Raw genomic sequence first — 26,456 nt, forward strand, 5'->3', positions numbered from 1 at the left:
CCTTTTCCTAATCACTTTCTCTTAACTTGGCCCTTATTAAGAGGTCACGGGAAGCTTTGAAGCTTTAATGTGATGGCAGATGTCTGCAGCATTGACATTACACTGTCCACAAGATGAGTTAAAATCATCACAGTGCGTTCTTACTGTGCTGTTTCTGCAAGTCATTTGAAGGACAGCAGTAGAAAAATAAATGTGAAAAGCTGGAACTAAAGCTGGAAGTAAATTATCCTTTAAAATTGAATATCCCAATTTTTTTATTTTTCCCTGCCAGGTGAGAATGAGCTGTGAGCTCATTTCCTTCTCTTTGTTTAGGATTTTTATGACCAATGTAAAATTCCTTAGGAACATTACTTATCCCTGGTGGCACAAAGAGGAAAATTAATTCATGATATTCCTAAAGGCTAGCAATACAACAATAAACCTTATTAATGCAAACTGAACTATAGCCTACCCTAAACACACTTTAATCAAATAATATATATCTTAAGCTTGATATGGAGAGTTTCTATAAATCTATGTTCTTCATGCAAGGCAACAACTCGATAGGAAGCAGATTTTATCACAGTACTTCTTTTCACACAACACTTCTGAGCTGAAAGTTCAAAGCATATCAGCAGGTTATGGAAATGTCATGTTTGTGGTCTGTGTTCATGAATGGACAGATGGTGAGTGTTATGATTTATGGGATGGAATGATCTCATTTCCTTTTATAAAGGATGATCTACTGTATTCTCTACTAAAGGAGGTAATAAAGGAAGCACTGAAGCACCTTTCCTTACTATTTACAGAATCTCTCATGGTCGTCACACAGATACTACCACGTCCTTTCCGTTAATTAGGAACCTTCCAATGGAAAACTGACTGATTTCAACACAAACATAATCTTGAGTTTCCCTTTGTCTGCTTATTTGTATGTTTCCCTTGTGCTCTACTGGTGGATTTGCTGGTGACTTTTACCTCTTTGGATTTTCTTTCCTCAATTGTGAGCTCATTTTTCCTGCCTCTGTATCCTGATCGATCCTTTTCCCACAACCACCTTCCAAAACAGGTTCGATAGTTTGGTTCAGGTAATGGAAGCTGGTGTTTTTGCAATTCAGGAAAAACCGTGTAGCCCAAAATGCTGTTTATAATGTGAAGAGTTGCACCGACATTATTTATCAATTTTAAGTGAGGTAGATGTTACTTTGTTTTGGGAGTGGTCTAATTTTAGGAATAACTAATTAATAGACTTCCACACTCCTACCACAGGAGTGTAGCATTCAAACCAACTTCAATTTACTTAAGAATGCCAATAGCAGTCATTCAAGACTAATGTGACACAGAGAAAACATTTAGAACAAAATTGATGTAACATACTACTTCTTTTAATTGAAGTAGTTATTTAATTAATGATTTCACTCTTCTTTTATTTGGTTTTTATTTATATCTCATGTAATTTTATTTTACAGTTCCAATGTACAGCACTTTGTGTCAGCTGTGGTTGTTTTAAAGTGCTTTATAAATAAAGTTGATGATGATGATGACTGGCAGATCTGGACAAAATGTTTGCATCCTGCAAGTTAAAGGTTTTGTGTGACTTGCACTGCACACTCATACAAACACTAACATACACAGGACAGCTCCATACTATGAGTTTGTTTGAAATAGTTGCTGTCACATTCCACAAGCTAATTCCTCTGGGTTTCACATCAACCAGAGGAAGCACTTCACACACACACACACACACACACACACACACACACACACACACACACACACACACACACACACACACACACACACACACACACACACACAAGGGGCTGTTCCGCTTTAGGGACATTTAATTGCAAACTTTGGTCCAATCACCACATGATGTCCTGAGGACCCAGGGTCATTTCTCCACAGGCAACTGAGAGGGCACCACACTGTCACGACCAATCACCTTAAATACTTCCTCACAAACATACAGTATGTTTATGTCAGCCCACTTACTGTTCTGCACAGTACCTACACAGGCTGTGTCATGCACAGTGGCACACACACGTACACATGTGACCTTCACTTACTAACACAACTTAAGAACACGTGCAAGACAAAAAGGATGAAGTAGTAATGGAGCGTGTAGCTTAATACCTTTTTAATATCTCCCTTTCTTGTCCAATGTTCTCTACCTTTTCTTCTACTTTCTCCCTTGTTTTTTTAGCTGAATCAGGCTAATTTAAGAAATCTCTGTCTATATTTATGTTCTTTGCGTCGTTAGTTCTGTCTCGGGTGTATTGGTGCAGACCCAAGTGCTGAATTTGTCAATGAATTCATTCACTTTCACTTAACCTAGAATTCTAACTTTGACCAGGTCTTAACCCTCAAACAGGGTGTGAAAGTGTAAAAGTTGCATGCGTTACTTCAAATTCAAGTTATTGATTACTAAAAGTTATTATTGCTAAAGGTGGATTTACAAGCTACTGAATAATGGAGTGTTTTTAACTTTTCACAGTCTGTTGAAAACTTTTTTCACAAGTTTGTCAGATTTCATTTTTGTCATCAATGTGTTCCTGTCATAATCTGTTCTGCATCGCCACATTTTAAACAGACATGATCACACACATGTGTATCCTTTCAGCTGTCCTCTTTTCAGATCATTGAATTTCTTTTATGCGTTTTATAGAAATTATACATAAAAAAAGTAACCTGGCCTACACTCTCCATGAGCAGGCTGTGCATTAGTACAAAAACAGCAATGACTCTTTTTTGTACAGTATTATTACAGCAGTACTTTTTAACATTACCAAAAGACTAAATGCTACAAAAAGGAACCAAGCGGAATCTTATTTAAATAAATAAACTATTCAGGTCATAATATAAATAAGCTCGTTTCAGTTTTCTCTACACAAATCATATTGATACTCAAGTTCTACTTCACATTTTTAGCTGGTTAGCAAAACCCACAAAATATTATGGCGCTAAAATCTGATTGTGTTTAACGACTGGAAGTTAGAGGTCACCATTTCCAATTAAGCGTGTTTAATTTTAGACTGATGGAGAAAGATATCATCTGAACACAATTAAAAAATTACAAGTGTTGCGTGAAGTTGTTGTTTTTTCCTTGTTAATTCCATAATTAAAGGTCTTCATGATTCCTCGTGTTTCACGATCCGCAAAATTGTAAAACTAACAACAATTAATTGAAAAATGCTATTTCAACAGGATCTTGTTTCCACATCAGCAGAGAGCGAGTTATTAGCAAGTTCATTGAGACAAGACTTAATTCCATAGCAGGAGAATATTTGCATTTGTATTATTTTTACCCTTCAGACAGACTGCATATCAGTAACAACAAACAAAATGGTAAAATGAGCTAAAGTGAGACGCCTATATTTGGTCACAGCTATGCAAATTGGCTGTGACTAAGCATCGGCATCCCTGATTATCAGACATCAGACTGACTCCTATCATTATTTTATCATCAATTTCTAAATATTCGGCTGCAGCACGAGACACAACTCACAGATAATCAGACACACAGGCACGTAAGACGCAACTGAAATAATATTTCTATCAAGCCGTGATCATCAGTACCACCCTGCAGCAGACTTATAAATTAACTGACAAAAAGAAAATATGGAAGCATGTGCATGATGAATTAGTTTGAGCTGCCGAAAAGTATTTCAGAACTATTTTTAGCTAAATAAATGTTGGGTAAGATATAAATGAGGATAAAAGCAATAAATGAGGACATAAATAAAAAAGAGGACCAGAACTGTATAAATGGTAACAACTTGTTGTTACTATTTATAAATATTAGGTCAATAAAAGAATGAAGAAGACATGAGCAGTTCAAGTGACTGAGGTGACTTCCAGTGGCAGAAAAAGGATGCGTGACAGGATCCTAATTTAATCCTAAGTATTTATTGGAGTATTGGAAAAATCATTTCAGATGGTGACAATAACGTACATGGCAGGTAGTTAGAAACACTTGTTAACCCCCTTTGCGCCATGACACAAGGTAGGGAAAACCCAAACAAATGTCATTGCAGCACTTTTAGAAATGAACAGTTGGGTCTTTGGTTCTGAAACAAGCTTTTCATCAGTGTAATGACAGTGAGGCTGGAGAAGTGGAAAACACTCTGATGATTTCTGTGACTTAGTTGAGTTTATAATAAGATTTTTAATAATAATTGGGTTGAGGTCTGGTGCCTGTGGAGGCCATTTGTGTACAATGAATATATTTCAAACTGATGTTCAGGAAGTCAGTTTGAAATTATTTGAGCTTTGTGACATGGTGTGTTGGCCATTAGAAGGTGTGTGCACTGTGGTCATTAATGGACTGAAACAATTCTCAGGTAGGCTCGTCAGTCAGTACTAAGAGGCCTAGGAGACATCAGACCACTACTGTTGTGGGTTGTTTGCCTTCCTCTAAACGTAAAGCAGTCTGGCCATTCTCCTCTGACCTCCAACATCAAGAAGGCATTTCAACCAAGAGAACTGCTGCTCAGTGGAGCTGATCACAGCCACAGAAACAGCAATTCGTAACAACAGTATTGCAGAAGTGGAAGCAGAGCAACTACGGACGAAAGTTTCGGCCTGTCTCAGCAATGCAAAGCCCCCAGCATCCAACATCACCATGGAGGAGAGCAAGGCACTCACATCATTTAGCGATGACAACAACATTATCATCCTTCCGGCAGACAAGGGTAGGTGCAGAGTATTGCTAAACCAGAAAGACTATCATGAGAAAATTTTGTTGCTACTCAGTGATGAAAATACTTATGAGCCCCTGAAACGAGACCCAGAAAGTTGCTACAGGAAGAGGGTGATAGACTGTCTGAAGCAGTTAGAACAAGACAAGGCTATTGACCGGACCTCATACCACAGGCTGTACCCAGGGGAATCTACACCAAAGCTGTATGGTTTACCAAAAATACATAAACAGGGTGCACCTTTAAGACCGATTGTCTTCATGATCAACTCTGTCACCTATAACATCTCCAAGTTTCTGGCTTCGATCCTCAACCCGCTGGTGGGCAGCTCTGAACACCACATCCAGAACACCCTGGATTTTGTTGAGAAGGTGAGAGATGTCATTATGGAGGCAGACGAAACCATGGTCTCGTACGACGTTACAGCTCTCTTCACTTGCATCCCAGTCACAGAAGCGTTGGAGGTAGTCCGTAAGAGATTACAGGATGACCCCAACCTCAGCAGCAGGACCAATCTCAGCATCGACCAAGTGTGTTTGCTTTTGGAACTGTGTCTTCATTCCACCTACTTCACATACAAGGGTCAGTTCTACAGGCAGAAACATGGGTGTGCCATGGGCTCCCCAGTTTCACCCATCGTGGCCAATTTGTACATGGAAGAAGTGGAAAAGAGGGCTTTGCTATCCTACCCTGGAACACCACCAAGTCACTGGTTCAGATATGTGGATGACACCTGGGTGAAAACGCGTTTTTGGTTTATTACAGGATGATAGCGAGGCACGTTACATCTGTGTAACACAGCGCAGCGTGACTTTTTTTGACTTAATGAATTTAGACAGGTGAAAAGCGTGTGTGAGGTTTGGTTGTGCACACTCACACACACTATATGCACGTTCATACACACATAAACCACAAGCTACATATGCATGTTACCTCATCTTAAGTTATGGAACGCACACGCACACACCACAGGGTATCTAAGTTTATCTAGCTGTGTAATTAAAGTGTAACTGTTAGAGTCATGGGGTGGAGAAATGAACATTTAAACTACTATTAATTTCTCATCAGTGTCTGGGAGACAGAGAGCGAACAGAGAGACCAGAGGAACATGAGAGATCGGGAAAAGAGAAGGTAGTTTTTATTACACTTTAAATTAAAAAAAGCTCCTGAGCACAGTCAAAAATGCTGAACTTTGCACCTCCAGGGCCTTAATTAGTGTGTGAACAGCAGCTTGACCCACATCAACACAGGAACCTTCACCTCAAGAAGCTGCCAAATTTAGTTTCTGTAAACTTAACTCCCTACAGAGAAGAAAGCAGCTTCCTCCATGTGCAATATTAGCCATTTTCTGCCTATTTGATCACCTGAGCAGCCTCAATAACTTAAATTTGGTTCAATCTCCACAATATTTGTGTGTCTCCTCTGGATATTCTCTAGATTCTCTTTGTATTTTTCTTTGTAGACGACATAAACCAAAGAAGTCAGAATAATTGTGACCATAGCAACACGAGTAAGTATTCTAAAGACAATCTCATGTGTCTGATTGCGGGGAATGAGACTGATAATAATGTTCCTGCTAATGTGTTTTATAGCAGGTCAGTTCATGCATTACATGCCACAAATTACATATTTCAGGTTCAGTGAATATTACAGATTAATTAATTAATTATTATTATTATTATTATTATTAATTATACTGAAACCTATAGAAAATAACCTAAAATACTGAAACCATTCACATGTTTTATGTATAAACTATTTTTTATGTCAGCTTATAGCATCCAATTGACCAGCAAATATCCCAACCTCAAATGTGAATGACAAACATTTATTAATAACGGACCAACAAGCTAGGCAAGAGGCAGTGGTGGCCTTTGAGAGAGGATGACAAGATCAAATGGGTGTGTGGTGCAAGTAGATATTTATTTTAAATGTGTGGCTGGTTGGGGGAGTGTTTGAGGCACTGCCCTGCTCCTCAAATTCAGATAGATTATCTCCAATCCCTTTAGCTTTTACACAACTAATAAGAAAAATATACAATGAAAACACAGCATTTCAACTTTGTTTTTTTAATCTTCTCACAGCCTTTAAATAAAAGATGGAAGTTGTCATTGTGATGATGGTTTTGAAACCCTCAGCTGAGTGTGTTCGGGACACTCTGCACTCTTATATAAATTATCAGTAACCAGGTAGGCAGGCAATCTTTTGCAATCTTGTGGCAGCTATAATGCACAAAGTAATGTATTCAATAAGACTGAAATCATAATGAATGAGACTATGGGTTTTTACTGAGTTCATAAAGCAAGAAGCTGTTTTCCCTAAGGCTTCTGTACAATCAGACCTCTTTTTGAAATGAAAGGAGTCGCCCCCTGCTGGACATTAGAAATACTCCAGGTTTATGGTGCCTCCGCTCTGACTTCACCACTCAGATTCCTTATGCCTGCATCCATCGTTTGCCAACAGTGCATACTTCATCACCTCTTTTATCCACCTGTTTGATGAAGCATATTACTTCACTCTGGCAGCTAAACTATAGTGAAACTTCCCTACTGAGAAATCAGGTCTGGTCACTAAAGATCATTCGGACTACCTTGTGCAAAGCATTTGTTAATAATAAACACTTTTTGGAGGTTTGTCCAACATGATTTTATTTCTGTGTGAATACTATAGACTTTATATAAAAGATGGATTTGCATGGGGTTAGGTTGATTGGTGATTCTAAACTGACCATAAGTGTTATGGTTGCCTGTCTCTATTAGCCCTTTCCCATTAGTGACTACTTGGATTGGGTCAGTGTGACTCAGCTCAGCTCTACTGGAATTCCATTACAATTGAGTCCCACCTAATGTGCTGGGGTCATTATAGAAACGCGGGCAAATGTCTTGTGATGTAATTTGGATGCATCATGAACACCACAAGAAAGTAAGATGAAGCGATGGTATACCTGCTGCTCGGTGCTTTGCTATTTGTCAGACACAGGGACCACGGTGTTGGTTTTTTGTGTAGCTATTACCTACTTTGCCAGGTAAATGTGGTTTTGATTTTCATGAAGGAAACGCTCTCATGAGCAATGCCACTGATCAGCCAATCGTGGCATGCAGTCTGTTGACATCACATTTATGATTGCGTCAGATTGCTTGGACCACTTGCTGAGTGGTTACTAAAAAGGTACCTGTTACCAGGTACTATTACCTAATGCAGGGGTAGGGAACTCCAGGCCTCAAGGGCAGGTGTCCTGCAGGTTTTTAGATGTGTCCTTGATCCTCGATCCAGTACAGCTGATTTACATGGTTAAATTTCCTACTCAGCGTGTCTCTAAGTTCTCCAGAGGCCTGGCAATGAACTAATCATTTGATTCAGGTGTGTTGACCCAGGGTGATATCTAAAGCCTGCTAAACACCGGCCCTTGAGGCCTGGAGTTGGAGTCAAAAACAGTTAACTGAATTTAGTTACTCAAATTAGCAGAAGTGAGGCCTCACCTACCATTATGAAGGGGAAAAAACTGTCTATAAAGAAATGTATCTTATCTTGTACCAGGTTGTAGGGAGCAAAGAAGTAATTCTGCTTTTCTTTTCTTTTTCTTACTTTAGTTTTTCAGCCCCAGGGAATCACCACATGGCCATCACCAGGCAGCGTCTGCCTTTTGTGCATAAGCTTCAGGCATGTTGCTCCGGTATCGATCAGCAGTCAGAATCATGACAAAAAAAAAAAACGTGCAGCAGATTCGCTGCACATTTATTGGAACCCCTCAAATCCTCTAGAAACCTCCCTGGGCAGTAAGCACCTCCCTGTGTCCTGCACATCCACCCCTGTCCTTACTCCACCCCACTCCAACCCCTCCTTTCTCTCGGTGTTATTCCGCCGGTCCAGCGGTGCGCTCAAAAAGCCAGAGCGCAGACAGAGCGCAGTGGATGCTCCAGAGCAGAAACAGCAGCGAGAATAACAAACGACAAAGACACACCGGAGGAAACCCTTTGGAATTGCGCGCGGAGACAGTAAGAGAAAGGTGCAGACTCAACACTATCGTCCCATCAGCGGTAAAAGTAGAACAGCAGAGGGAAAACGGAGCGCCAGTTCGTCCCCCCTCTTCAGCACCGCAGGGAGGAGACACGCAGAAGAGGAAAGATTCCCCCGAACGCAGTGAGAGCCTCGGACGAGGAGAAGAGGAGAGCGGAGGGCATCGGATAGGCAACAAGGAGTAAGTGAATTCACAGTTTGTATGGGAGAAAACTTATCCTGAAACTTCTTCATAACATCATGAAGTTTGTGAAAAAAAAATGTTACACCAGCATCACCCACACCTCAGATTCACCCCAAATTTCACAAAAACTAACTCGGAGTCCCAAAACTTACGCAAAACTCGGCAGACTGTTCTTAATTATCCACCTACAGTGAGAGGAGAGGCTGAAGTGTGTGTTTATGAGTTCCTATGTGTGACTAAGTCTTGACTCCTTCCTGCACAGCTGCATGCACGTGTTTGCTTTGTTTCACTAAATATTTATTCAGCTAAACTGTCTCAGCTTGCCAGAAAAAAGGCTTTTTGAATTCCTTTTTTATTTCGAAAACTAATCCCGTCAAAGAGAATCCATGATTCATGTGTTCACTGCTAACATTATATTAACAAACCCTACACTGATGATCACAGAGAGGGGGATGGTTTAACTTTTGCCTAAGACACTATCGGAAGGAAGAGGAGTGCTTCTAAGATAAACGGTAGGTCAGCAGTGCACGTGATCAGGATGGACGCTTCTGACCTTTTTATTTTTAATATATTTTATTTTTCTCCTGATACAGTTTTTGTTTATAAATCTATATATAAAGAAAAACATTTAAAAGAATTTGAAAATGTTGCAGTTTTGTCTGATTTCATCTATTTTTGTTGTATTTGTGTGAACTGCAATTATTTGAGGAACTATTAATGAACTTTTCTTAACATTTTTAATATTTCCAGTAGAAAATGTGCCTAAACCAGTCTTGCCTTCTCTTCTCTTCAGCTCCGTGCTCTTTAACCCAGAACATACTTTCCTTGCCAATTATTAGGACTGTTAAGTGTAGTAAAGAACCAAGACAATGAACATTTTAAGTGGATATCACATTTTGTAATGTAGTTTTAGGTCCTGTGTATTAACTGTTATGTTAGATAGGAATAGAGAAAATATATATTATTCATCTGCTTGTTGTCTTATTTTATAAGATTTGTTTTGTAACTACATATCATTTAAGATGAATGTTAAATGTGAGGCGTATTCCATTCTGTGTGGGAAATAATTACATTTACAAATGCCATTGTCCTGGTCACAAAAGAAAAAGGAAAGGAAGCTGCTTTCGGCTGCTCCTTTATTCACAGTGGGTCACTACAGTGTTTGATTTGGCAGAGCTTTTACCCCAGATGCCCTTCCTGACTCAAACCCAGTGGGATTTGTGTCTCCTCCCGGGAGACAAGAAAGCAAAGTTTGGAAAGAAAAAGAATGTATTATCTTTGCAATTACAGCATAATCAATCAGGACTTATTACCCCTTATTTTAGCCATCCATTTATCCATTTTCTTAACTGTTTTCATGGTTGCTTGACCCAGCTGTCACAAGGCAAGAGGCAGAGTACACTCTGGAGAGGTCACATCAGAGTTGTCTTAATTCTTTATGGCATTGATTCAACAAGCTGCTGGAAACACTCCTCGTGTTGGTCCATATTGACATGATAGCGTCTCGAAGGTGCTCTAGTGGATTGAGATCTGGTGACTGTGGAGGGCTTTTGAGTACAGTGTCATGTTCAAGAAACCAGTTTGACATGATTTGAACTCTGGTACGCTATCTTGCTCGAAGCAGCCATTAAAAGATGGCTGTGATCATGAAGGAATATTTTTAGGACATAGTTAAGAACAATACTCGGGTATGCAGTGCCATTTAATCTCTAGGGTTTACACATAATGTTTGTACCAACTTGTTTAAACAGTTGGTACTAAGGGGCCCAAAGTGTGCCAGGGAAATTTCTCCACACACCATCCCCCCACCACCAGCTTGAATTCATGATACACTGCATGATGGATCCATGTTTTCATCCAAAGGTTGCAGCAGAAATCATTTTCCCAATCATATTAGAACTGTAGCCTCGATTTTCTGTTCTTAGCTGACAGGAGTGATACCTGGTGCAGTCTTCTGCTGCTATAGCCCTTTGGCTTCAAGGTTTGACATGTTGTACATGTTCTTCTGCATACCTTGGTTGCTGTTACATTCTCCTCTGACCTCTGGCATCATATAGGTATTTTTGTCCTGAGAACTGACAATCACTTTTTTCTTTTTTAAACTATTCTCTATAAACCCAAGAGATTGGGAAAATCCCAGTATATCAGCAGCTGAATCAGTCAGACCAGCTCAACAGCTCAGATTTTAAACTTGGCATCCAGTTCAAGACAGTGTTTTTTGGGTTTGGGTCTAAATAACGCCACAGAGAGAGGATATCCCTAATATGGTCCTCCCCAGCACACTGCTCTGGCCATGAGTACAACAGCTGTGAATCATGAAACTCTACTTTGATCGTGGCTCAAGAGTTGGGAGTTCGCCTTGTAATCGGAAGGTTGCCGGTTTGAGCCCCGGCTTGGACAGTCTCGGTCGTTGTGTCCTTGGGCAAGACACTTCACCTACCGCCTACTGGTGTTGGCCAGAAGGACCGATGGCGCGACATGGCAGCCTTGCTTCTGTCAGTCTTCTGTCAGTCTGGCAGCTGTGGCTACAACTGTAGTTTGCCTCCACCAGTGTGTGAATGGGTGGATGACTGGGTGTGTAAAGCGCTTTGGGGTCCCTAGAGGGGACTAGTAAAAGCGCTATACAAATACAGGCCATTTACCATTTACTTTAGGAGAGTCCAGGTATAAAAATACTGTAGGGTGGGAAACCATTAGAATAGGTCCCCTTTATAGGAAATTAAAGAAACATGCAAAGTGCATACAAACTACAGCAGAATAAAACAGCTGATACAACAATGGTTTTATGCTAATTCTTTCAGGATTTGCAGAGTGAATTGATTTTACGTACATTTCATAATTTAAAACACTTCTTCTACAAAGGCCTCAGCACCTTTTTTTCCTCTTGCGGTATCTTTAGCAACATTCGCCCTTGCTTTTCTATTGCTCTTTTAGAAAGTCATAGCCTTCATACTCTCACTATATTTGTCTATATTTAAGATGCACATCATTCATCATATGTTAGATTTTATAAAAGCACAGATACGTGTTACACACGCGGGTGTAGCTAAACTCAACTTAAGGGCCCGACTCAGCCCTTTTCCAGTGTTAGCATGTAGCAACCACTTCAAAGTTTTGCTGGTGATTTATTCATAAGGCTTTCTAAAATTAACAAGCTAAATCTGTTGACTGGAGCATGTATGAGCAGAGACAGGCAGGGAGAAAAGTGCATGGGAGGGAAAATAATTGAATGCCATTTTCTCATTTCCCCTGGTAGTGGCAGCTCCAGACTTATTGGACCCTAAATCCGCCACTCACAACACTAAGCCCCGCCTCTCCTTCTCCACAAAGCCAATGACACTGACGCCTCCGGAGGAGAGCGAGGTGAGGACAAATGAGATGTTTTCACAGGATTTTTGTTACACCCTGTGGTGTCATTGTAGTTTATTTTGGGACACCTCTTGCATGCAGGTATGTATATGGTTTGATTAACAAGCTGAAGTGTTGCAGGTGGTTGCCACAGTGATGAAGTGGAAGACGGTGACAGCCATCTTTCTTTTGGTGGTTCTGTACCTGGTGATGGGAGCAGCAGTCTTCAGATCCCTGGAGCAGCCCCATGAGAGGTAAGCAGGTTAAAGAGAGGTAGGCCAGTCATCCATCCATCTATTTAGCTGTCCCACGACTCGCATAACTGCTCCTCTCCAATCTGTGGCAATGAACGCAAAGGTTAAGACCCTACAAATAAGTACGGTGTGCTTGATCTTCTATGAATATTTATTTAAAGTAAAAATATATTAAATGTTATGTTTATTAAAGTCATAAATGTTTAGATGTAAACTTTTAGCTTTATGTATTTTCAGCTCACCACTGGGTACCCTGTAGTGCACTTCCTGAAACAGCCCTAGTTTAATGCAGTCTTCAACACAGATGACTAAAGAATATATACAAGTCTGTGCTAGTACTTTCTGCTCTTGATTGGGAGCATGAAACTGACTGAGTCATTAAAACATGTACAATTCTACTACACTTAATTTTTGGGCTTCTGTGTTAGTTTCATATCACGTGTTTGGATTTCTGTGTTTTCACTTCCTGTTATATTTTGAAATATCTGTTTGTCATACACTTCCTGCTTCCAGCTTTTGCTCACTTTCCAGCTCTTTATCTCTGTTCAGTCACTTACCTTGGTATCCGTAGCCCAACTTCTTTACTTCCCATTTTCCAGACTGTGCTGTCTTCATAAAAACAACCCTTGTAGACACGCCCTGCTGCTCCTCGTGTTTTGTTGTACTCTTTGTGCCTTTGTGTTCTTACTACTTCTGACCGGATGTGAGTGATCTTTTGCCTATTTTGTTGGATCTTGCTTCTGATCTTCTATCTGCCAGATTTGTTTGCCAGAGTGACTGACCTTCCATGTATGGCCTCAGCCTGGTAATAAAGATTTGATTTTTCCCAGTATCCTGTGCTGTATATTTGGCTGTGAACTCTTCGTTTCCCACAGTTAACAAAGACACGACTGAGATTATTTATTTCACCAAAGTAGGAAAGCCCCCAAATGATTCCCATGAGCAATACAGAAATACTGAGCATATTAGTCCTACTCTAAAATATTTAGGCTGTCATATATATAATTCCATTAGTCTTTGATGTTTATAAACCAAATCAAACTTTGTTCAGTTGACATAATAGTACTTTTCCTCTTTCTAATAGTGAACAGCGTTTGGCCATCCTGTCCCAGAAGCTGCAGTTCCTTTCCAGACACTCCTGTGTCAACCAGAGCCAGCTGGAGGAGCTGGTTAAGGTAAGACTAACCTGACATTAATATTAATGTTAAAACTCATGCATTAAGTAGAGCAGCGTATGTACTGTACCCTACTATGATTCAGCACAGCAGCACTGGTTTCAGCACCATGGACAGCTCCTTTAGCTTTAAAAGGAAGAGCGTCTGAGATACCGAGAGTTTCTGCTCTGTTTCAGACTCTTGCTGTTTGCTTGGTCTTCCAGCTATGGCCCAACAAAATCAGAAATTCTTAAATTCACTCAAGATAATGTATTTTCTTTATCACTTGTAGATATTTGCGTCGTTTACAATGATATTTCATATATTTTCCTTCTTTAATTTGTTACACAGGTAAGCACAAAAACACATTCCTGCACATCTGTAAAGAAAAGTGTCTTATAGTAGGTTTTTAATTTACGGATGTCTGAGAGGAGGATGCTGATGAAACTCTTCAGCATTAGGGACAATCCAACAATGCATGGGACCCTGATTGGTCATTGCAGCACTCACAGTAAGAGGCTGCTTTGACGTGCAGGTTTGAGCGCTACAGGAGATCTTTTCTGCCTGTGGCTTTTAGACTGAATGACTCCTCATTCTGCAGGGATGATGTTTAAATACATTTTAAAGCTGTGCCCACACACAACAACACTTTATCATGTATAATACTCGAATGCCATCCCAGCTTACCAGACAGGAGATCTGCAATATCACCTCTAATTAATTCACCCTGTTATCGCTTACTCCATCTGCTGATGTAAACTGTAAACAATCATATGTTATGTTTATATTCATAATCTTATTTTCCCGTATCTTGTATTTTAATAGTCGTACTTTATTTTGTTGCTGTCTGTGACTCTGGCTGTCTTTTTCTTTCTCTCTACCTTTTAGCAAGTTGTGTCCGCCATCCGTTCAGGAGTAAACCCTGCAGGAACAATGACCAACAACAGCAGCCTGTGGGACCTGAGCTCTGCCTTCTTCTTTGCTGGGACTGTCATCACAACCATTGGTAGGAAACACACACATACACTCACACAAAGAGCATCTATGTTCAGACCGAAAGAACCACATTGTATATTTTCCGTTTTTAATTAATTTATGTTTACTTTTGAGTTGACAGTCCTCTAAATATAGCTCTTACAGTTAGCTACATAACAGTGACCTTTCTTTAGTTATTGATTATACATCTGCTTTGTGGATATAATCAAACTAGCACACTTACTTTCCCCATACATTTACTTTGTGCATGCATGTGTATAGATTTCTTAAACTCTCCTCACTTTCAACACAGTGGCCATTTCTACTTGCATGACACTGTAATTCCACCTTAGTTGAGTTATATTAACTCTTTTTTGTAATTAGATAGAATATATTCAAAAATGGAAAAAATTGAAACATGCAGTGTTATAGAAGTGTAATTTAAAAACGCAGCTAATATATTTCACTATCTATCCAGCAGTGTTTCGAGTGTAGTGGTTGGATATCTTCCAAACAAATTCACAAATGCAGTCTTCATGCAGCGAATACCGGGATTCAAATCATCAAATCACTGGTGATGTGTCCTCTTCGCAGGTTTTGGGAACATCTCTCCCCACACCGAAGGCGGGAGAATATTCTGCATTGTCTATGCTTTGTTAGGGATACCGCTGTTTGGCTTCCTTTTGGCCGGTGTAGGAGACCAGCTCGGCACCATATTTGGCAAGGGCATTGACAAAGTGGAGAAGATGTTCGTGGTGAGTGTGGAGCATCAAACACAATCACATTAAACTTTCAAAGCCTGAACCAGAAAATAATTCCCAGAAAATGTAAATATTTTGAAGAGCTTTTACTGAACCTTCTCACAAAACAATAATTCAGTATTAATTTGCATATATGAGTTTGATTTTGTATCATATTCGCAACATCTGGCTCTTCTTTTTTGCAATTTATTGCTTAAAAATGACCTGAAAAAACAGAAAAGTTTTGAACTGTTTCTTTCAAAGACTTCACAGAGTCAGACAAACAGAGCTGGATTGGTAAACTGTTCCAGAGCCTTGGTGCCACAGACTGAAAGGCTCTATCCACCACAGTCCTCACTTTTGTATGAGGGGACAGCTAATAGATTTTAAGCTTGTGAACGAAGACAGTGAACAGCAGTTTGTTTAGGAAGAAGTTGAGATATGCAGTCTGGAGCTTGTCCATTTAGTGCAAGGAATTAGAAAGACTTCAATCCTCTTCAGAGCTGATGTTGCAAGCATCATAACGTTTGCCACGGCATCTCCAGGCCTTTTTTTATGCCTGTCACATATGCTCAGTGTGAACCTGCTGTCATTTCTGAAGAGTCATTTCTCATTTCTAGCAGTGCTTTTCCTGTTCCTGCTCACGCAGTGGAGTAGATAACGGTCCTGCTGCTGGGTTGATGCCATGTCTCCATGTGTTATTTCATTAACGGCCCGTCTTCTGGTATTTTCCTGGTATTTTTGTCTACTCTGTGCTGAGGGACACAGCAAACCTTCTCGCAATGGCTGGACTCTCTGTATAAGATGAATGGGCAGCAGGTTCAGTCTCATCCTACCAGCATTAAAAAAGACACTAACAACACAAGAATAACACTAGAGAAAACTGAATCAGGAATAAAGATAGAGCAAGCACCTGCAAAATCACTCCCTTTTGGGGGGTTTTGTTCTTGTTGTCTCTTAGGAGCATCTTTGTTGCTTCATTTGCACCGAAGGAGATAAATTCACAATGGTTTGTGCCATCCCTCAAGTTTAACTAACTTGTGTTTTTAAGTGTTAAAACACTTACTAAGAAGTTAGGGACAGGGGAATGCAGAAGAAGGCACACACATGAACACAAACAAATCATTTCCTTTATTTTGGAGTCGGTGCTCATTAAAACACCTGATGCTCATCCAAATTAGAAAAAGATCTCTTTGTATTTGTCGTTGCAGGGCACTCATTTTCAAGCTGATTCGTTCATTTATTGTGTTGTCACATTCTTCTCACATGTTGCAAAAAAAGCCTGCAGATCTATTAAGAGAGACAAAGGTGACTCAGCTCGCAGTCACGTCTTCAAAGTTCAAGTAGCTGGTGTGAATAATATGTTTTGTAGTCTTGAAGGAGCAGAAATCTGAAAACAGAAACATACTTTGGAATGATTTCCTCCTCCCGCTGCTCTCAGGGCACCCGAGGGACTGAGTAATGAATATTGTGATTAAGGAAAGAAGACAAAAGTTCATTGTGTAAGTGCCTGTGTGACTATGAAAGCCTGATTGCTCAGTGCAGACTGTGTGAGACTGCAGCATTATCCTCAGTGAATGTCTTTTCTCTTCAGCTGCACCCACGGGACCAATTTATGGAATAATGCCATTACTGCTAACAGCGTCAGGCTAATTTGGCATTTCACTTCAGAGTATTCTGTTTAACAGTCTGTTTTATTATTATTATCAGTCAGTCCTCCACTTTGGTCCCACCTTAAACATCTCAACTCTGCAAACATTAATGCTTACCAGATAATAATCCTTATAATAATCCTTAATGACTTTAGCTGTTTAACCTGAGAGAGAAACACGTTGTCTTTTATTTTATATGAAATATTGTCATTACACAGGTTTCCACAGAATTAACATTTTCGACTGAGTAATACTACAGCTTAATTCTGACTAAATGCAGTTTCACAGGTAGACTGGAGTAATTAGAAGTAACTGGAGCCAGCCTTGTGTACATAGATTAACACAACCTCCACATCAACATCTACTGAGTTCTTTCATTTTTCATCTTTTCCTTTGGTGACACTTTTGTACTTTTATTTGAGTGTGATGTCAAGTGCAGGAATCTAATCCAGTATTATACCTTTGAGATCTGAATACTTAATGTCTGGATTCTCCCTGCCTGCAGACACACAAAGTTTATGTTGAGTATTTGAATGATGTCCTTTTCTTTCCCGTGTAGCATGGGGAGATCAGTCAGACAAAGATCTGGGTCATATCCACGCTGCTGTTCGTGCTGTTTGGCTGCCTGCTGTTTGTGGCCCTCCCGGCAGCCATCTTTAAACACATCGAGGGCTGGTCTGCGCTGGAGTCCCTGTACTTTGTCGTCATCACCTTGACTACTATTGGTTTTGGGGACTTTGTGGCAGGTAAAAAGCACAACCAGTGATTTAATGCTAAGACACAGTTTGGACCTGGTTCTCTGAGTCATGTTGATCCGTCTCGTTAATCTGTGTGTGTGTGTGTGTGTAGGTGGGTCAGATATTGAGTACATGGACTACTACAAACCAGTCGTGTGGTTCTGGATTCTGGTTGGGCTGGCCTACTTTGCTGCTATCCTCAGTATGATTGGAGACTGGCTGAAAGTCATCTCCAAGAGAACAAAAGAAGAGGTACGATACCCTCGGTTTCTATTTTCTGCTTCATCTAACTTTTTGCAGCTTGTTTTTGTTCCTTTTATCAGCTTTATGTGTACCTGTCACCATGTGCCTTTTTCTGTACAATGACACTCATTATTCGAGCTACATTATGCCATATCGCCACTTCAACTTTTGCCCTCTGTTTAACGTTATTTCAGTGATACGACTGTTTTCTAATCCAATCGACTCACTGCCATCAAAACACAAGCACTGGATCTTATTGTGATCATCCCCAGAGGGAAATAGAGATCATTTAGACAATGTGTGATGATGAAGCTTAATATCAAATGACTTTAATACTAAATATAACAGAGATTATCAAAATAAATCCAACCTTGTTTCCAAAAAGGAACTTCTGGACATTTCCAGCCTTTTGTTAAAAAACTGTCAGGGTCTCCTTCTGAGTGATACAGCTGTGTTCTTTGTGCTACCTGAATTTTGCTGGTGAGCATGAATAAAGAATTTTTCATACATTTTTACCAGTTATTATCAAAAACATCCTCTGGAGTGTGAAAGTCACATTTTTGTCAAGAGCACAATTACATAATCACATCTTGCAGTCCTGCTGTGATATGCCATCTCACTGGTCTGTAGATGCAGGCGTGTTATTATCATAAGTCACCGCAGATGCAGTTAGACGCACAGACATTATCACTATCTTCAAGAGATTTCATTTTTGGCCAGATGGGGTAGCAGAATGGCTCTGTGGATCTTATTATCCATAAATTGTATGGCTGCAGTGCACACACACACACACGCGCGCGCGCGCACACACACACACACACACACACACACACACACACACACACACACACACACACACACTGACACAAAGACTGAAGGCAGGACTATTTATACACAGCTGGTATAAATGAGGAATTTGTGCTGACAAATCAAGACAGTCGTGGGGAGAAGTAAAAGCAAGGCTCCAGAGACGACTAACTATCAAAGTAAAACAGGAAATAACCAAAAAGATAACCAGTAAGAGACAAAAAACTAAGAATAACATGATACAGAGAAACTCTTTGGAGGCATCAATAACAAAGTCAAGACAGAAACCCGACCATAATATTGTAACACTAAATTAAAACTCAGTGTTAGCAGAACTAAGATTCACAGTACTAGAATAGTAAACAAGAATCTGGAAATACAACAAAGACGAACATCTGAGCTTTAAACATCAGAATGATCAGAAAACAACAAACATGCACTCACACTTGTAATGAATATAGAATAAACACACAGAAAGAAAGTGAGCTATACTTTGCAGTCGAAAAGAGCTATCAAAGAATCACAACAGCAACTCTGTAGTAAATATACATGAAGATGAGTCCTGTTTATATCAGCAACACAAAATACATGCTTGATTATATATTACAGGGGTCTCCAACTCCAGGCCTCGAGGGCTGGTGTCCTGCAGGTTTTAGATGTGTCCTTGGTCCAACACAGCCCATTCAAATGGCTAAATTACCTCCTCAACATGTCCTGAAGTTCTCCAGAGGCCTGGTAACAAACTAATCATGTGACTCAGGTGTGTTGACCCACGGTTATATCTAAAACCTGCAGGACACCGGCCCTCGAGGCCTGGAGTTGGAGACCCCTGATATATTAGATACACCTGAGGATGAGACGGTGATGGTGAAGTATATTTTAAATAGGTGTGCAAATATTACCTTCATTGTTATCAGATAAAAACCACAAAAGTAAACCTGTGAAAGTCTTTTTGTTGCTGGCTTTCATGTGTCTCCTGTCATCCTAATGCATTTCTACTGACCTCTTTATATCTTTGTGTCATTGCAGGTTGGAGAGATCCGGGCGCATGCTGCAGAGTGGACGGCAAATGTCTCTGCAGAGTTCAAAGAAACCCGTCGTCGTGTTAGCATTGAGATCCATGACAAGTTCCAGCGTGCTGCATCAATCAAACGCAAGCTGTCCTCAGAGCTGGGATTTAGCCCGGCTCCCGAGGTCACCCTGCCCAAGCGGGTTGTGTCTGTCAATTTCAACAATGAACGGGACAAAAACGAGAAGGAGGCCGGACTGCACGGATCGACACCTTCGGCCATAAATGGCGCTTTGGTCTTGAACGGACCGGATCTGGAGAGAGGCGAGATCTCAATTATTGAGCACCTCAAGTAGCAGAAGGACTGTCGGCACCTCTCAAGATCCTTCCAAGGTCTCTCTGTTTGTCATAACTGGTGGTACAAGGCATTGCTTGAGAATTCAGAAATCAAAATATTGAAAGTGGCCCCAGCAGAAGACATCTTCAACGTGAAAGAGGAGTCAAAGCCTTGCTTGATAACACTTGCACACATATTCCACTTTACCATCCTCAACCCCAACAATGAAAGAGCGTGAACAACATACAGAACTGTATTTTTTGGTGTTTGTCAACTAAATCTTACAGAAGTTACATTTAAGGACATACTGAAAAGCTAGGAAATCTGGAAATCTGCATCTGTCTGTCTTCATAACTGAAACAACTAAACATATTTGTTTTTGCTTTGTTTTTTTCACTATTGCTCAGTCAGTCTAGAGGCAAGCAGGCGTTAATGAGAGACAGAGGAGTATAATATCCAACAAAGGTCCCTGGCTCGTAATAAACCCAGGACGTAGTTAGTCACTGTGCTGCTGTTATGATAATGACAATCACAGCCTGCTGTTAACAAAGACCATGAACACCATTTAAGAGGAGTATATTTAGAAAAACATACTGGCATTAGAATTGTAAAAGTCAGTCAATCTGATGAGGAGGATGTCTGTAGATTGTAGTAGGGGCCTTCTGTATTTAGAAGTAAATCCCTATGGGAGCATGTTTGTGTAATTTTCTACTATTGTTGTCAAGAGTGAAATATTTGCAGTTTTAATTCTGCACAAAAAGGTACTTAAAAGCATGTACAGCGTATTTTTTAATCCGAAGCTTTAGCTGACTATGTATGTTTTAAAGAGCAGCTCAGGCAGGCATGACTGTGACTATGATCATTCAACTATTACAGTGGAGTCACTGTAATACCAAAAAGCAGTACTGTTACTTGATCAGTGTTATTGATTCCACATGATGTTGTTAAATGTATAAATGTATTTTGCATGTTTAGTTCAGTTCGTTCAGTTTAATAATTACCCACAAGCCATTACTTTTTCCACGATTTTTAATTGCAGTTTTAAAAAAAAAATCGCGATAGCCAGTTATTTGTGGTTCGGTCTTGACTTTTACTGCCAATCTTTATATGATGCTTTCATGTTAATGATGTGTTTTAATAGAGGGCATGCTTTGTACTTACGAAGCTCCTCTCATTTTTAAGGAAAGGGCATAAAAATAATGCAGTGATTTTACAGCAGATGTATTTTTTTCAAAACAAGTGGCTCTATGAAGATTTATCAGACCACTGCAGTGCCTCAAACTCTTCACTTTGCCCACAAGACCAAACACAACACAAAGTGAAGTGAAGAGGACTATCGATTTTGCACCAGTTCAGCGAGTTGCATGGTGATATGTTAAAGACTGGACGCTTTATCTGCAGCAGTAAGCCATTCCAAACTGGTAAACTCCATTTAAGGAACATTGCTACATATGGAGTACAGAGCTCGGTCATTCGCCATCACATTCATTCAGTCTGTCTTCTGTATCAGTAGAATTTGTATCTGTGTTTGGATGTGGAAAATATTCAATGTTATGGTGTACTGTACCAGTTACTTTTCAATGATGCAATGCCCACATAGTTGTAACCGTAAATATATATACGCATAGAGTAAGGTCCAAAAGTATTTGGAGACAGCTTTGTTATTCTGCCTCTGTACATCACCTCTGGATTTTAAATTCAACACTAAAGATGTGATTGAAGTGCAGACTTTAATTTAAGAGGTTTACAAAACTTTTACTCTTTAGGAACTACAGCCATTTTTCTACAGTCTTTTTTAATAGTTGGATGAAAGTCTTTGCAGTCAATGAGTGCCTAAAGTGTAGAACTCATGAACATCTTCAAACACTGTGTTTTTTTTCCTGGAGATGTTCTGCTGTGCCTTTACTGCAACTACCTTCAGTTGCTGATTGTTTGTGGGTCTTTTGTGCATTTCGTTTTGCATTTACTTATTAAAAGCTAAAAGCACCTGCTGCTGGGTTGAGATCAGAGCAGTTGCATTGTCAATAAACACTAGTGATCAGGTTCCACTAGCAGACACTCATGCCAATGCCATAACATCACCTCCCCCGTGTCTGGCAGATGACGTGCTACGCTTCAGACCATGAGCCATTTCTCTCTTTCTCCTTACTTTTATCTTCCTACCTCTTCTCTTTTGTTTAGTTAATCTATTAATCTAAGTCCATTTTGTGGGGTTAGGGAGTCCAATGTGGCTTTCCTATCCTTGCAATCAGTGATTTGCACCTTAAAAGCATCTCTTGAGTTTACACTCTGAAAGTAATATCTACTTGAAAGTTGTTTTTCTTAATCAAAGAAATAATTCTGTCATCATACATGTTAGTTATCTTTTGGTGTTGCTGAGATGGCCAGTGCACGCCTTCTGTACCAGATTGTTGATTTGGCCAGTAGTAAAGTTTTTGCGATCTCTCCGAGAGGTAAATTTTTACCTAACGATGGCAACACTTGGAGTCAAATCCAAATCTTTTATTTTCTGGAGATGTAAAGAAATAATTAAGAAAATTTCCTCACCTGGCCATTAAATAACTGGGTTATCCCATTATTTTTGAACCTCTGAAAATCTTCTAAAAAATTTTGAAACTCCTAAACAGTTAATGTATTTGTTAAACCCCTTGAATTAAAGCTGAAAGTCAGTCAGATGCTGGTTATTTGATTTAAAATCCGCTGTGGTGGTGTACCAAGAAATACATATGGAGCTAACCGTATGCGACACAGTTCCCCCAAATACTGGTGATTCTTTTGTTTTCAATCAGGTAATTGTGTATTTTATTTTATTGTCAAACAACATACATTTTTTTCTGATGATGTATTGGGGTGACAATCCAAAGCTAACATAATTCACAGTGAATGCCTTTTTTTTATACTGCATGTGTCAAAACCTTTCTTGCAGACAACTGTTAGACTGCAAAAAGTGTTAATCATCTTTATTTGTGTGCAAGACATATATTGTGTTTGCAATTTTAAAGATATAATTTAACGTGGATATGTGTGAGCTCTTAAATAGGAAAAGTGGAAATTGTTTTTGAGGCATGAAATATCAAACCATTTGTGTTTACACTGTAGCGATGTAATGGAAGTGAATTTGCCTTGTTGAGGACAAGATGAAGGTTTTGGAGTGAATGTGCACAGTGCTTTTTCCATGTGTGTACACCTGCCATTGAAAATGCACTTTTATGCTGCTGCCTTTGAACGTAACACTGTGCTGCAGGCTTGAGAGCAAACCTATCCATCCGGTCAGAAGGTGGTGACTGTTATTGTGAAGTGGCATTAGTGACAACTGCATGGTTTAACACACGAACTTCTCACTCACAAATAATCCAAGGAAGAGGACTTAATTCTCAGATTGTTGTAACATACAAGAAGAGCATGAAAAACAAAACATACAGATAAACTGGGTTGAAATAATAATCAGACAAATAAGATCGAACAATTAAGTGAGTTTGAATTGAGCTAATAATTGTGACAAGAAAAAGATTATGATTCTGTAACCCAGCCTGCAATTTCTGTATTACCAAAGATAAACTGTGACTGTTAGATAAAAGTGTAATACCAGAATATATTAGATTATATCTGCTACAATAATCTAGCAAAGTACCAATTATTAGATTTTTTTTGGAGTCCTAAGAAGCTTGTATTAATAAATAATATGGATTGTCTTTAGAGATTATGTAAGGACTTTGGTTATACACCCACTGGACATGCTAGTGGAACAGATTAAGAAAATGTTTTGAATTTTCTATAGATGTGTTTTTGTTTCTGTACTAACCTAAAATCTGTGTGGTTAGGTACTAACAGTGAACGGAAGTAGTAATCTGATGTTGCCTCATCTGTTTGCTTTGTCTTTTTTTTGTGTTTTTAAATAAACTAACCTTTACATTGTTTTTATTCAATTCTAGATATGTTCATCTTTTTATGATGATGAATGTATTTTTCTACACTCTGGTGAAATTACTCGACACTAATGAGTCTGGAAGAACACAATGTTATAACAAGAAAATGTCTGTAGAGCTAATCTCGAATGTGACAAAGATTTTTGTATGACATACGAAGTGAAAATATACCGACTTTCAACAATTACTCTGTCCAGTGTGTAATTCAAGGTGCTCAGCTTTTGTAGCCAATTCTGTGAATATATATGTGTACATATATATATATATATTTATTTTCTGCACTATAAGGCGCACTTAATTTTCTCAAACATCGACGGTGTGCCTTATATTCCGGTGCGCCTTATGTATAACTTCAGGTTGTGCTTACTGACCTCGAACCGTTTTTATGCGGTACACGGCGCGCAAAAATCTGTCAAAAAATGTTTTAGTACGACTTTGGTAAGCTACGAAGCCGCACCGCTTTGTGGATTGTCTGAGAATTAAGCAGATGTGGTTAGTTATTTGTCAATTTGATATAATTGAAGCTTGAAAAAACATTTGTTAAATTCTAAGCTACCATTCGCTTTCTTTCCACCAGTTCTCTGGCATCTGACATCACCTACAGCATTACCCTTCATTCATTCAGACAAAACATAGAACAGACCGGTTGCACAGGCAATTTTAAGTGTAAAGAAAAGCCCATGTATCTGATAAGTCAGTCTCATACAATTATGCACCACTGGGGCAACAGAGTCAGTAAGTGCCATGCAGCTGCATGAAAAAGCACAAGCTGAATCTCAAAATGAAGCAACTGTAAAGAGGAAATGTCAGGTGAATCATTCAGTTTAAGTTCGGCATCTGGTTTTTATGTCTGTTTATCTTTCTGCAAATGTGCACATTTTTATGTGCACCAAATAACTGTATACAAGACGTAAAGTAAATGGCGAAATATCTTCATTGTTCTCCCAACACAACCATTCATTTTTTGTATTCAGTCTTATGAAACTGACTGAGTGAAACTTTAAGAAACGTGCACAAGGACAATATTAAGGGTTTTTTTTTCTTTGACTAAGGGGCTGAATTCCTATCGAGCCCCTTATGGGGATTATATGTAACTGTATTATTCAGGATGTTTTTATTTTTAGATTAAATTACAGCATGTCATTAATCTAAACATGTCTAGGTTCATTTCCCAGTGTGGTCCTTAGTGAAATTGAGTTTGACACCCCCGCAGTAGTTGTGTGCACATCATCAGGTAAAAGTAATTTAGAACTGAAAACAGCTGCAGGGTGCAAAGTACATTAAGCCTATGCATTCAAGTTTGTTTGTTTTTTCACACATACAACCTGAATTTGATGCTCAGTGAGTAACCCTTTCTCTACTACGCTGTGGACTTTTGGGCAGTTGAACACTGGGAAAGGTCACATCCTGCTCAAAAAGGGTGTAGCTTTATAGGTCAACTTACACATGAAAACACACAAAACAAAACTGTTTATGCTACTGTAAGTTGAAGGAATAATCTGCATTAATCAGCACATTGCATTTAGAAAGACACTGTGCTCGTCAGTTTCCTATACAATATGTCTCTGCAGCTAACACCCTCCCCAAATAAAACCAGACCAAATTCTTCAGAAATCAAAGAAACCGAACTACCCATCCTGCACTAAGTAGCAACAAAGAAACCACTAATTAACCATTGCTGTAATTTGCCATATCAAAAAAGAAAATGCATATTCTAAAATTAATTTGTCCCCATCTGTTTAAAAGTAGTTCCTCTGCATGTGTTACATTTGAGAGTAAAAGTTAAATTCTCAAGAAATCAACAAAACCTTGGGTCATTGTTAAATACAACACATATCTACAGAGCACGTAGGTCCAGTGTAAATGTTGTTCTAATTCTTTCGTTGAAGGTGCTTCAAAACATTAAATCTACAGAAGTCCGATGAACCGGAGCATCCACAGGCTTTTATGTTAATTCTGTTCTAATGGTTTCCATTTTTAGCTCTCCTCGTGCACAGGCAATTATTTGCTTAGAAAGGTGCTGTAAAAAAAGGGACCCAGTGATGGTGGCTGTTAAAAATAGCTCACACACTCTGTGTCTAGGTGAACGTATTATCCTCGTCCAAGAGGAGCACAGAGACACCTCAGTGAAAGCCAACACGTGCAAATTTTCTCTCTAAGAAAAACCTAAGTGGAAACATGTAAGACATTTATGATCAAGCCATTTATTAGTTTGACTTCATTTTTATTTCTTTGCTTTCCTCTTTTATATCTATTTTCATTTCCTGTATTACTGTCTTTAGAAGACTTAGGTTGGCTCCAGTGGCTTCTTTTCCCACCACTTAACCAGGACATATGCTTCATTTAGCTCACTACCAATGCCAGTAGTAAAAGAAAAATGATCTATACCTTTCA

The 26,456-nt window shown here is 39.3% G+C and overlaps 1 protein-coding gene across 1 annotated transcript; it reads left to right on the forward strand.

Annotated features, from left to right (window-relative positions):
• The first annotated feature begins 8,639 nt into the window (after positions 1–8,639).
• Positions 8,640–24,195, forward strand: kcnk2a (potassium channel, subfamily K, member 2a). The gene is made up of 9 exons (XM_085267679.1): positions 8,640–8,877; positions 12,137–12,243; positions 12,370–12,482; positions 13,567–13,657; positions 14,525–14,642; positions 15,206–15,366; positions 17,563–17,749; positions 17,853–17,992; positions 19,820–24,195. Coding segments are annotated over exons 1-9 (1,254 nt in total). The 5' UTR covers positions 8,640–8,876; the 3' UTR covers positions 20,156–24,195.
• Positions 24,196–26,456: the final 2,261 nt, after the last annotated feature.

The sequence above is a fragment of the Mchenga conophoros genome, linkage group LG1 (assembly GCF_057382185.1).
Source record: "Mchenga conophoros isolate Kocher_MC1m ecotype Shallow Benthic linkage group LG1, M_conophoros_male_GT1.1, whole genome shotgun sequence".
In the NCBI taxonomy this organism is placed as follows: domain Eukaryota; kingdom Metazoa; phylum Chordata; class Actinopteri; order Cichliformes; family Cichlidae; genus Mchenga; species Mchenga conophoros.

Coding starts and splice junctions, on each gene's coding strand:
- kcnk2a (XM_085267679.1), top strand. Junction 14,643..15,205: donor GACTGTCATCACAACCATTG/GTAGGAAACACA, acceptor TCCTCTTCGCAG/GTTTTGGGAACATCTCTCCC. Junction 15,367..17,562: donor AAGTGGAGAAGATGTTCGTG/GTGAGTGTGGAG, acceptor TTTCCCGTGTAG/CATGGGGAGATCAGTCAGAC.